At 43.7% G+C, this 12,608-nt stretch overlaps 1 protein-coding gene across 4 annotated transcripts; it reads right to left on the bottom strand.

Moving 5' to 3' along the window:
* Positions 1-233: 233 nt before the first annotated feature.
* Positions 234-12,487, bottom strand: STEAP1 (STEAP family member 1). 4 transcript variants are annotated; one of them, XM_083467613.1, is made up of 6 exons: positions 11,679-12,027; positions 8,489-8,701; positions 8,145-8,251; positions 5,551-6,057; positions 3,802-3,966; positions 234-2,063 (listed from the first exon to the last, which is right to left on the bottom strand). In XM_083467613.1, exons 3-6 carry the CDS (start codon positions 8,205-8,207, stop codon positions 1,806-1,808), a joined length of 993 nt encoding a protein of 330 aa, XP_083323739.1. In that variant the 5' UTR covers positions 8,208-8,251; positions 8,489-8,701; positions 11,679-12,027; the 3' UTR covers positions 234-1,805. The 4 variants fall into 4 exon arrangements, with proteins under 4 accessions (XP_083323739.1, XP_083323741.1, XP_083323738.1 ...); XM_083467615.1 differs by having other exon boundaries at positions 8,489-8,633; XM_083467612.1 differs by lacking the exon at positions 8,489-8,701 and having other exon boundaries at positions 11,679-12,487.
* Between the last annotated feature and the right edge of the window lie 121 nt (positions 12,488-12,608).

The following is a 12,608-nucleotide window of genomic DNA, read 5'->3' as shown; positions in this document are numbered from 1 at the left end:
GCTTGATCTGACTGGATGAGAGAACTCATCTCAGGGTTAATTCCATAGCACTGGCTGAATTGTGTATCTTTCATGAAAGTGCACATGGCGCTTCTCATCACTTCCACATATTAAAGTCTACTATGGTAAATTTATCTTGTTTAACAGTTACTGACTCACTGTCTTCAATCAACTATTTATTGGCCTCTGCCAATTAAAAAAAACCACCCCCAATCTAAAAAGACAGACAAATCTTTGTTTTATATAAAACTGCTGGAGTATAGAAGTTTTATTGTTTTAAATACAGGAAATGTGAAAAAACACACATTTTCTACAAGTATAGCTGAACTCTTATTTACAGTACTCAATTTACAACATAATTTTAAGAAATGCAGAATAGAGGCAAGAGTCTCAAAGTGAAACAATTCTTTGGAATCCAAATTACTGTTGGCGAAGGGCTCAATCCCCACCTCACTATGGAAAAATGTCTTCTAAAAAAATCAAATTGCAAAACATATTCCAGACCAATGTCAAATACTCTTTAATACACATATTGGTTTTTATAGAAGTGAAATAAAACAATTTATGTGTTTAATCAGCTCTCTCTCAACACTGTAATCTGCATTCACCCAAGAAAGTTGAGTCACAGAAGTCCAGGACCAGAATCAGCCTTCCCATGAGTGGGATCCAATTCAAGGAATTCCCTTGCCAGTGGAAGAGGAATTTCTGCCAAATCCTCCTTCACCATCAGCCTGAAAAAAGCTGCTCCAGAGGGTTAGGAACCTCCTGAAACAGCAAGGGAAGTGATGCAGGAGACTGCAGCAGAAAAACAGCAAAAATGGCACCCCTTCTAACAACAGGAATTTCCATTGCATAGGAATCCCTCCTGGGAATGGAAGAAGCCCAGTATCCAGCCCCTAATATTTAACTTATGGTGGTGATTGCAAGTAGCTCAGGTGAATTTAAAAGACGGATTCTAAAAATCCATGGAACTCTCTTTCATCAGCTGTCAGAAATGATAAGCTAAACACAACTCTCCTTGGATTGAAGCAATATACCCTTAAGACCAGATGTTGGGGAAGAAGGTTATCCTGCATGTTGCAGAGCAGTATGCAAGACTGCATGGATCCTGGTCTAAACCCAGCAAGGCCTCCTTATGTTCTTAAGGCAGAGCTTGGTTTGCTACAAAGGTTCTGTGGTGTTTAAATTATTAAGTAATCTGGGTGCATCCCATGTTCTAGATATGCATTTGGATCTCGTTAAGCACAGGAGATCTCATTAGGTTAATAATAAAGATATGATCTCTGGGCACAAAAGCATGTACATACTGATCTACTCCAGCCACTGAAATGAACTGAGAAGCTGTTTCCGGCAAGGCAGCTCTGTGTTTGCATTTTAAAGTGTTAGGAATTATTTATTATATTGCATTTTTTTAAAGATCTGATGTGAATATAAACACGGTTGTGATAATAGTTGTGTTATTATTCCACAGTTTCCCTGAAGAGAAGGTTGTCATTGCTGTACTTGTACTGAAAATCTGGGGCACCTGAGATTTTAATTTCCACATGCATACTTTAGCCTAAGCTTACGTAAACTTGTAAGGTTAAGTAAATTTTCAGAAAACTACCTATAGTGAAGTAAGATATTTTAAAATCCATCAGTAGAAAAACATCAACCAAAAAACTTTTAACTGATGCACCCCAGAAGTAAGCCTCACTGAACTCAGTGCAGATTACTTCTATGTAAAAATAAAGATGACTGTTTCCTTATGTTCTTTTTAAAAAAAAAACTGAATATTGCCATCAAAGTACATGCACATTTAAAATCTACAGTCTGGAAGTTATCTGTGTACTACTTGCCAGAGCATTAGCATCATAGCCAGATCTGATCTTCTCTAGTCTCTTCCTAAGGCATGGCAAAAGCAGTATACCTTTACAAGTCAGAACCACAATTGGAAGAATGACTGCCATCATAAAAGTAGGGGGAGTATACCATATAAACTGGCCTATGTCAATCCACTTATTCCATGCAAACACTAATGCATGAATGGTGCACAGCAGCAAAGCTAAATGTCCCATCTTGCTCTAGAAAGAAAGAAAGAAAGAAAGAAAGAAAGAAAGAAAGAAAGAAAGAAAAGAATAGGTTAAACTTTAAAAATGAAAGGAAATTAAAACAAACTATAATACACACTGCTGCATATTCAGGGTTTCCATCAAACAGGTGGGGGGGGGGGCATCTGCCTGTGTGCATTTATCAACAGCTTTCCATGCACATAATATGCAGGCATGGAAATAAATGTCACCTGCTGATTGCTGCAGATAAAAGCAGTTGTTGCAGCACAATAATTAGTTCAAAAGGCGACAACCCTTGTTATTTTAAAACACCGAAGGCTTAATTAAGATTCTGTGCAATTGTTGAAGAATGCTCCTTGTTGTTTTAGCTGCATATTCAGTCCTATGCCAAAACATTATCTACCTTATATTTATATCCCCGCCTTTCTTTGCTCATGCAACCCAAGGAAACAAGTGGTTTCCAGGCAGTCACCTATGCAGAATCTGACCAGGACCAAACCTGCTTAGCTTCAGCAAGGTGGTTGCCTCATGTGCTTAGAACACTGAGCTTCTAAGACAGGGGTCAGCAAACTTTTTCAGCAGGGGGCTGGTCCACTGTCTCTCAGGCCTTGTGAGAGGCTGGACTATATTTTTTTTTGGGGGGGGAATTGAACTAATTCCTATGCCCCACAAATAACCTAAAGATGCATTTTAAATAAAAGGACACATTCTACTTATGTAAAAACACGCTGATTCCCGGACTGTCCTTGGGGCGGATTTAGAAGGTGATTGGGCCGGATCTGACCCCCGGGCCTTAGTTTGCCTACCCATGTTCTAAGACTTAGGTCTGCATAAGACAAATGGAACTCTACCACAGCCAACCTGAAATCTGGTAGAGTGATTTTATATTTTCTAAATTCTTACTATCATCATCATCATTATTTATTCAATTTGTTAGTCACTTTATCTTGTCCAGAGCAACTCAAAGCGACTTACAAACGAACAGACAGACAACACCCCTCTATAGATACATAAGAATAAAGAGGAAAAAGAAATACATTAAAAACATTCCACCCACTTCTAACAGGCCTGGTTATAGGGGAAATCTCTTGTGTGGTGCCTAAATTTAATAGATAAGAGATTCGTGCCACCCGCATTCTATAGTGGAAGAGTTGAGATCTTTGGTCTGTATCTTGACTAGCTCTCCCTTTGTTTCCAATGCAAGCTGTGCCAAATTTCCTTCTACTGGCCCTGGTGGGTTCAGCACTGCTCTTTGCATATACAAAATGGGAGCAGGGAAATTACTTGCAAGTGTCCCAGTTTGCTACATCGAACAACAGATTGAAGTGCATCCTTATAAGCTGATTTACATATGGAGAAGGCTCCACATGCCGCATGGGCAAGAATCTGTGGCACTCCAGATATTGTTGAATCCCCAACACCCATCAGCCCTATTCAACATGGCCAATGGCCAGGGATGGTGAGGGTAGTAGTCCAGCAATATCTGGTCACACAAACTCTTTCATGCAAGGATCCATCTTTGGCTCTAATCAATTTCCATCTGGTGGTATGGGAATATGATCACATCAGCAGCTATTTGTAAATGTCCAGTGTTGGATTACAGAAGGGGGAGGGAGTGTGTCTCCCCCCCCCCCCGTTTTTCAGATCTTCTCAGTTGGCAATACCAGAGAGTGAACCTCAAATCTATCACAAAGAGTATGTGTTTTACCATTGAGCCATGAACAATCTATGCCGTTTTGTTTATGTGTACCTGGATATAATGAAACTCTCTCCAGGTCAGCGAGTGGCTGACAGATGGAATTGACGTTACTGCCAATACAGCCAGCAGAGCAAGCCCCAAAATTCCTAGAGACACATAAATCTCCATTCTCCAGACATCGTGTTCAATCCAGGCATCTTCCTTTTTCTGCTTCACCTGTGGACAGAACACTACACTTTAAGAAGTGTTAGAATGACAAGTACACTTAAGATTCCATGGTGAAACCCCAGTAAGAACCAAACTGTATAGAGATTTTTAATTTTTTTTTTTTTTTTGCAATTGCAGCTATCATGGGAATAACAGTGGGATTAAAAAATAAATAAAAATACCCCAGTTGGCACTAAAGTTTCCCCATCCAAGCCTGTATGCATTTCATGGATGGGATGAAAGTATCTAGGTGTGTGAACCAGCCTGTATCTTGTATAGATCATTGTCAGCTAACTAAAATGCTGCACAAAACAGGATATGCTGGGATTCTGTTGATATTTTCTGTTCACCTGTGCATGCTACAAATTAGAGCATGGTCCCATTTCAGATCTTTAACTGCAGCATTGTTTATACTGATGTCCCCCCAAAAAGTGCCATCAGCCTTAACCATAGGAAAGTCAATTAGATGGAGAAGTATTTACTTCAGCAAAGTTTTGACCCCCAAGGAGACTTGTTCCAATTCCTTTTTAACTTGTTTTTCCCAGCAGGACTGCATTATTTGCTGACAAACAGAATTCCATCTAAAAGCTAAACACAACCTTTGGCAAACTGTATCAAGAGGTAAGCAGCACCAAGAAGCAGTATTTTAAGCAGCTAATCAGTAGGCTTACTTGGCAAGTTTTTTTGCTCTGCCAGAGCAGCCAATGAGTCTAGATGTTTTCAAATAACCTGCATAATTGGCCTATATACAGAAATGAGCTGCCGTGATTTCAGTATTTACAGTTAGAACTAAGGTGTTGAGGTGCAAAGGAGGTCTGGGATCTGGAAACTTTCAACAGCAGGCGCAGGTTCTCTCACCTTGACAGCTGCATCTGCCAAAATTCTCTGGAAGGCATAATTTATACGAGGAGAAGCCAACGCAGAGCTCTACAGATGTTGCCAGACTGCAGCTCTCCCAATCCCTGACCATGCTGGCTGGGGCTAAAGGGAATTAAGGAGCAACATCTGGAAAGCACCACATTGGCTATCCCTACCGTTTTATTATTTTTGGCTATAGACATGGATAAATCAGATATCTGTGATTTAAAAAAATAATAATAATGAGGACTTAAAATAAAAAGTCAGGTAAGCAGTAGCTATCAAAACATCCTGTGTTAATGATTTCCAGACATTATTCATGCTGTGAGGAATTGTATTTCTTCTTCTTCTTCTTCTTCTGGACCATCTGATAATTAGTTCCATTGAATGAAGCTGGGTACAAATGTTTTAGGAAATAAATCTTTGTATTTGTTCTCTCCGCTTTATTTGTAAGTTTATAAACTTTAACTATGTCAGCCCTCACCTTGGTGTTTCCAACTCACAATTTCTAATCATTTAAAGATGCAATCCTATACACACTTACCTAGGATTAATCCCCATTGAACTCAATGGGACTTAATTCTGTATAGGATTGCAGTCTGTTACACATTTGTATAAGGCCATCATTCTACAATATTCATGATAGGACTGGGAGACCCACACAGCATTCCAGATGCCAGCACACCATCAGCTGAAACCGATTTAATGGCATTATGACAAAACAAAATGGCGTACCTGTTGATATGCCCAGTTCAAGAGTTTGTATCTGTAGGATCTCCTCATTGGATAGCACAAGCTATAGCAGGCATGTAACGAGGCAAAGAAGAAGCTAAGAAGTCCAAACTGTTTCCTCGATAGCATCCATCTGTCCAACCATTGTGGAAAACGTCTATACTTGGTTCCATAGTGGAACTGGAAACCTGCAGCCAGTACTCCTGGTAAATAAACCAGAGCCAGCAGGGTAATCGAAACCACTGGTAAGACTTTGTTTATGACCAGGATTGGGATTTTATAAAATGCATTTCCTTGATTAGTTACAAGGGGATGGATGACGTCCCTTAGGAAAGTGTAGATAAAGGTTAACAAGGACAGTACCAATGCTGTCTTCACCGGCAAATGCCATTTAGGGAAAAGGTCGTGTTCGCAGTGCTTACTGGGAGGACAGTCAAACTCATCAATACATATTCCTTTATGAACATGGGGGAGAGCATCTGGTGTGCCAACCACTTGTAAATCCACCACCTGAAAAGGAGAAAATACGATACATAAACCTAAGAGGTATTTAAGAGTACTTTATCCATATTGGTAGATTCCTTGCTGACCTTCATGGACTCATATATACTCTTATCTGAAACTGTTCTAATTGTGCACGAGGTTTTAGGATGCAAAATGTAACTAAAATATCAATAATGAACTGAAGCAACTTAAGGCTGGTTCCATTGCAGAGCCATGATTTTCACTGATGATTTTTAGGCACCAAGGTTTATTCCCAGAAGGGAGCCACCTCCGCAGATTGCATTTCTTCATCAACCCTTTGTAAAGAGGTGGGAAGGAAATGCAATTCAAAACATGTAAATGGGAACGGAATGTAATCTCTAGTCTTTACAACACATTTATTCTTGTGTGAAATACAAAAAGGCACAGTAATGCCGTTTTTATCTCCTGGACCATTGCAGATCCCTTGATCTGTGGTTTGGAGGTGGACATATCAGCAAAAAGAGAGGAGTAGGGTTGCTGTATCTATACAGGCAGGGCTTCCATACCGGGTTGTATTTCACAGCAGGTGCTGCTTCCGTCAAGGTATAACTGAAATCATGAGAAAAAGCTTTGCCTGCTCAAATTTGCTCTTTTACATGATGATAGAGATAGTTCTTTTCATTACCAATTTTCAAAGCAGCAGCCATGTTAGTTTGCCCTAGCAAAAACAAAGGAGAGAGCCTTGGGGCACCCTAAAGGCTAGCAAATTTGATTATGGCATAAACCTCTGTTGCTAGAGCACAGTTCATGAGGTACACCAAGTGGGAAATTCAGTTGCAAAGTGTGGCATACACACACCGAGGGACAAGAAGATCTCTCTCTCTCTCTCTCTCTCTATATATAAATGTTGAGAGTAGAGCTTGTGACAATTCTATTACAGTTTAGAGTCATGTGAAATGTTGTTTACACATTACCAACTACTCAGCATTAGCAAGGGCAATTTACTGGGCTGCCTTGGCACCTAAGTGTTTGTCCTTGCTAAAGCTGTTCTCTTGAAGCTTATATGACTATATGTCCCCGTTTCATTTTCCTAGCACTTTCCCTACACTTGGGAAATTCAGATGAATGACGAGTAAGGTCAGATTCCAACTCTAAGGTCACAGAAGATATAGCCAAGTTCCTTGCTGTAGTCATCAAAACTAGATCGCAATTATTAAATGTCACATGTTTTGAGTTGAAATTTCTGTATTTTTAGCAATTTTAATTTTAGCAATTTTAATTGTTTACAGATTGAGGCTGCAATCGTAACCCTTTAAATTCCATAGGATTTACTTTTGAGTAGGCATGAATTGGATTGCGCTGTTATGATCCCATTTTAAAAAGGTACCATTTGTCTCCATGTCTCATTTTGTTTTGCTGTGGTTGTCCTGATAACCCTACACTGCTTATGGTCTGTAAATAATTTTGCACTATTTGCAAGGGCCTGAAATACTTTCCCATACTTTTCTGGGGAGGCTGCAGATAAAGAGCCTGGGGAGTAAAAGCTCTTTGAATCTGGCAGGCCAGAGCACCAAAAGGATTCAGTGGGTCATTATGTCCCCTTGCCTAAGGCCAACCTAGCATGTGTAACATACCATATTTTTCGCCCCATAGGACGCACCGCCCCATAGGACGCACCTAGGTTTTTTTTTGGGGGGGGGGAATAAAGAAAAAAAATGTATTTCCCCCCCAGGTGCAGGGCTGGCGCGGGGGAAGCCCGAGCTTCCCCCGACCCCAGCCCCCAGAACAGGCTGCTGCCTGTAAGCCTTGCTAGCCCGGCGCGCAAGGCTTGCCGACATCTGCCCGAAGCACGCAGCTTGCCCCGTGCTTCGGGCTGCTGCCCGCAAGCCTTGCGCACCCGGCGGGACCTCCCTCCCGCCAGGCGCGCAAGGCTTGCGGATAGCTTCCTGAAGCCTGGAGAGCGAGGGGGGTTGGTGCGCACCGACGCCTCTCGCTCTCCAGGCTTCAGCGAAAGCCTGCATTTGCCTCACAGGACGCACACACATTTCTCCTTCATTTTTGGAGGGGAAAAAGTGCGTCCTATAGGGCGAGAAATACGGTAAATATACAAACACACACACAATAAAGATTACCAAATTGTTGAAATTCTCCCAAGTTCTTTCAGGATTCATTTTCTGATCTTCATTCTGTTCCATGTTCTTGACCAATGACTGTCCTGCGCCCTAAGGCAAGAGGATCTCTGCAAGACAATTTTCACATGGTCCATTTATTTGTATCATGCAATGAGTATGCAGTTGGTACTTTAGAAATACAAATAAGCAATCAAATGCACTGTCTTGAGTTAGCCTTGATGAACCTGGGGACTTTTATAGATTTTGTCTTGTCACACAAATCTGAGAATTAAAAGTACATATGTTTTATAAGTGAAATGATCTGAATTCTACACAAGTATTTTTGAGACACAACAATGACTCACATGATCTTTAAGCTGTTTCATGAACAGCCCCCTTCACAAACACCCGAACTGCGGCTCCAAAAGCTGTAGGGTTCTTAACATCTTCAATCTACTTCTTATTGTTCTCCTTGGGTTTAATTTTCTGGATGAATCACATATGGCAGGGCTAAACAAATGAGCATGAGCTGATGGAATCCTCTTATTTTCCCACAACTCCAGAAGAGAGAATAAAGGCTTGAAAATAAAAGAAAATATTTCTCGCTTCTATTGTACTTGAAGGGAGCAGACTTTACCAAGGTGACAAGAGAAACAAAGGAATGAAATAGAATCTCCACTCGAAGGTATCTGCTAGTCTTGGCCTATCTTCCTCACATGGGCATGATTAAAAAAAAAGGGGGGGGGGGAGAGAGACAGATTTCTGTGTATCCCAGATTACAGCTATCATAAAAGACCAAGAGGCATGATGCCAGGGTCTATGTTTTGTAAAACAAACCCAGACAGCTTAAGCAAGCGGTATCTTCAGGCTGGTGTACCAGACACTTTACAGAAGTGTTGACATCATGATCTTGCCTCACTCTACGCAGATGTTAACAGGCAAAAAAATGTTGCTAGGAATAAAGTCAGTTTCAAAAACTCTCTTGGTAGCTGTTTAAGGCTGTTGAGTAAAGCAATTAAAGAAACTCTGTTCACTATAGAAAATGACCAAAACAAGAATCTGCAGTGAGGTTAAAGCACACTTCCTTGGTGTCACAGTTGTTTTACACAGCCCCGGGACAGTGGCAGAGGAAGGGGGGGGTGCAGTGGCGGAGGAAGGGGGGTGCACCCCCGGGGTGCCATCCCTGAGGGGGGTTGACATTGCAGTGCCGCCCCCACCAGGGACGCTCGCTGTGTGGGCAGCGCCCTCTGGGTGCGGGTGCCAGAGCAGCTAGCTCCCTCTCTGCCCCAACACCCTTGATCAGGAAGTGAACATGTACAGGGCTAGAAACCTCTGACTTTCCCAAATGAGATTCTTACCTTTTTCAAGCTATGGTATATCGTCTGCCCTGCCCACATTTGCCTTTGGCCATGCCTACTTTCCCCTCTAACCTTTCCCATCACCGGAATGCAGACACTGGAAGTCTGCCCACAAGGAAACATGGCTCCTGCTGCTGCTGGTGGGAGAATCCTCTGCCCCTGCCTTATGGCCCAGGACCAGAGTATCTTAAGAACTGCATCTACCTGTACAAGTCTGTCCAAAAGTCCAGACTGTCTATAGGTGCCCTGCTCTACGTACCATGGTTATTTGAAGTACTGCAGGTGAGCATGTTACACAAGGCCTTTGGGGCAATGGTGCCACAAGACACGGGAATGCCCTGCCAAAGGAAGTCTGTCCATCCCCACTATTCAACAAGCAGCAGACATACTATTTTCCAATATGCTTTTTCGCATGCTGCCTTTAACTGTATCTCCTCTCGCCCCTTGGCTGTTTCCTTCCTCTCTACTATTCCTCAACAGTAGAAGCTATTCCCTCCTCTCCTCCTGCTGATGCAGCAAAAGGACTGCTCTAGGCAACCACCAAGACTTGTCTAGCAATAAGCCTGGCTTTGCTCATATGCCAAGAGTGATGTTGTAACATAAATATCTATGTGGAGAGCCAGTGTGGTGTAGTGGTTAAGAGCAGTAGACTCATAATCTGGGGAACCGGGTTCATGTCTCCACTCCTCCACATGCAGCTGCTGGGTGACCTTGGGCTACTCACACTTCTCCGAAGTCTCTCAGCCCCAGAGTGTTTGTTGTGGGGGAGGAAGGGAAAGGAAAATGTTAGCCGCTTTGAGACTCCTTCGGGTAGTGATAAAGTGGGATATCAAATCCAAACTCTTCTTCTCTTCTATGTGCTCATAGCAAGCTCCAAGCACTGATTCTTATGTAGTCGGAAAGACACATCCAAGTACCGTGGTAGACTTCGAGACACCCCAAGGGTTGCAATAAATGGGGGTACAGTGGTGCCTTGCAAGACGAAAAGAATCCGTTCTGTGATTCTCTTCGTCTAGCAGTTTTTTCGTCTTGCGAAGCAAGCCCATTGACGGATTAGTGGTATTAGCGGCTTTTAGCGGCTTATCGGATCAGCTGATAAGCGGCTTAGAAAAAGGGGGGGAAGGAAAAAACCCCCGCAGGAACTCGCAAGACATTTTCGTCTTGCGAAGCAAGGCTATAGGAGATTCGTTTTGCGAAGCACCTCCAAAACGGAAAACTCTTTCGTCTAGCGAGTTTTCCGTCTTGTGAGGCATTCGTCTTGCGGGGCACCACTGTACTTTTAAGAAGTGGGGGTAACCAAAACAGTCGTTGAGGATTTTTTGTGTTCAGTGGCTAGAGAACATCTGAGCGTCTGTTGGGAGCTGGGAGCAGAAATCATGACAAAGATGGGCTGGAATGGCGTGTCCTCGAAAAGGGTATATAGCTAGTTGGCTGGCACCCTGATCAAAAGCACTCCAAACCACCAGGGTTTTTAGCTGGGGCAATCAGAATAAGATCCACTATTTGACTATTGATTCAAGACTCTAAAATGTATTTTATATAATTGACTTTTTATTTCTATTCTTTGTATATCGTATTGTTGTTTTATTGCTATGGCCGATAGCTGACGCAAATAAAGAGTCATTCATTCATTCATTCATTCACTCACTCACTCACTCCGAACCATGACGTTTCGTGGCAGGTCCCGTTGAGCACAATTACTTTTGCTTTCTTGGCAAACCCTGTAGAAGCCGCTGTGATTTAAAGCCTGCCTTGCAAAGCTTAACCCAATAAAGTTTTGGCCAGGAGGCGCGTGCTTCTCGTAGACGTGTACAAAAGCAAACACCTCTCCCCCAACCCCCTTTCGAGGATATGCTGTACCTTATGACGTACAGAAGAAGCCCGTCACTGCCCACCTATCGCCCCTTGTTGCCGTCACGGTTTCGTTTATTTATTAAGGCATTAGTGGAATCTCGTTTGCACCGCGGGGTGGCGGGGAAACGAGCGGAAAAGAAGGGAAGGCTGCTGGAGGAGGCGAGAGCCGGCCGTGCTTGGAAAGCTGAGCTCGCTGTCCGGAGAGAGGGGCTCGGAATCTCACGGCGCCTTCCCGGGCTCCGCAAATATTTGGCTAGCCGGCCCGCCTCCCACTGACATCCCGCCCTCCCCCGGAGACGGAGGGGTTGTTCCGAAAGCTCGGGGACTTCTCGGCGCTACTTACAACAACTTTTCTCCGTTTCGGGGCCCGGGGCGACGCGATCCCGAACTAGCACGCGGAGAGACCCAGACTAGCGGCTCCTCTGCGGAGCCCGCTCGACATGCAGCCGCCTACCCCGCCCTTGGCAGCCCCGCCTTCGGCATCTCTCCCTGCCTGCTCGGCTCCGCCTTTCCTTCGCCTCAGGAGCCGGCGGATCTTGCAGGGAGTCGCCGGCCAAAGTTGTGTTGTTTGCTTAAAGGGGAAGGGGGGGGCGAATCACTCTTGTAAACTGTTGCGCTTGGCGTAAAGATGTCGGCGCCCTCGCCGTCTGCATTTGGCGGCCAAGTGTCCGTAAGCCCCGCCCCGGCACACGACTCCAAGCACTTGCAACCCGCCCCCCGTCCTACTCTGAAATAGTGTGAACAGACTTTAGGCTGCAGTCGCATTTGCTCATTTTGCTGGGAGTGAGTCCCATGCAGCAGAATGGGTTTATTTCCAGGTAGTTACTCATAGGATCGCGCTGCTGCTGTCGCGCGTCGTGCTGCACGTAGGCGCAAGAAGTCTGTACTAATCGCAGGGTCGTAGTTTTCAAGCCCCACCTTGGGCAAAAAAAGCCCGCATTCCAGGGGGTTGGACTAGAACACTAGGTGATATATGTGGTCCCTTCCAGCTTCACAATGTGGACACATGTTTGTAGCCTACACTTTCCTAGACTAGTCAGCATATAGGATCACCAGTGAGCGGATTACCAGCACACCACACAGTTATGGTTTACTCCCACAGTATCTTGGGAACTGTAGTTTAAGGCTGCTGGGAATTGTAGTTTAGTGAGGGGTAAACTACAATTCCTAGAATTCTGTGGGAAACCACGTACACCAAACTTTTCACGGTGACATGCTTTTTAGACATGTGTCATTTCATGACAGTAATTTAGTTTTACTAGCAAACCGGAGG

The sequence above is a fragment of the Podarcis liolepis genome, assembly GCF_965112155.1.
Source record: "Podarcis liolepis genome assembly, chromosome: 12".
Lineage (NCBI taxonomy): Eukaryota > Metazoa > Chordata > Lepidosauria > Squamata > Lacertidae > Podarcis > Podarcis liolepis.
The sequence above is the reverse complement of the archived record's forward strand: the minus strand, read 5'-3'. Positions and strand labels throughout refer to the sequence as shown.

What these genes read in the sequence shown, in the direction of transcription:
- STEAP1 (XM_083467612.1), bottom strand. Translation starts at nt 8,207, where the DNA reads ATGGAACAGAATGAAGATCAGAAAATGAATCCTGAAAGAACTTGGGAG. An exon ending in GGGAGAATTTCAACAATTTG is followed by an intron (nt 6,058 to 8,144) that starts GTAATCTTTATT and finishes TCTCCTTTTCAG; the next exon opens with GTGGTGGATTTACAAGTGGT. An exon ending in TGAACTGGGCATATCAACAG is followed by an intron (nt 3,967 to 5,550) that starts GTACGCCATTTT and finishes TTCTGTCCACAG; the next exon opens with GTGAAGCAGAAAAAGGAAGA.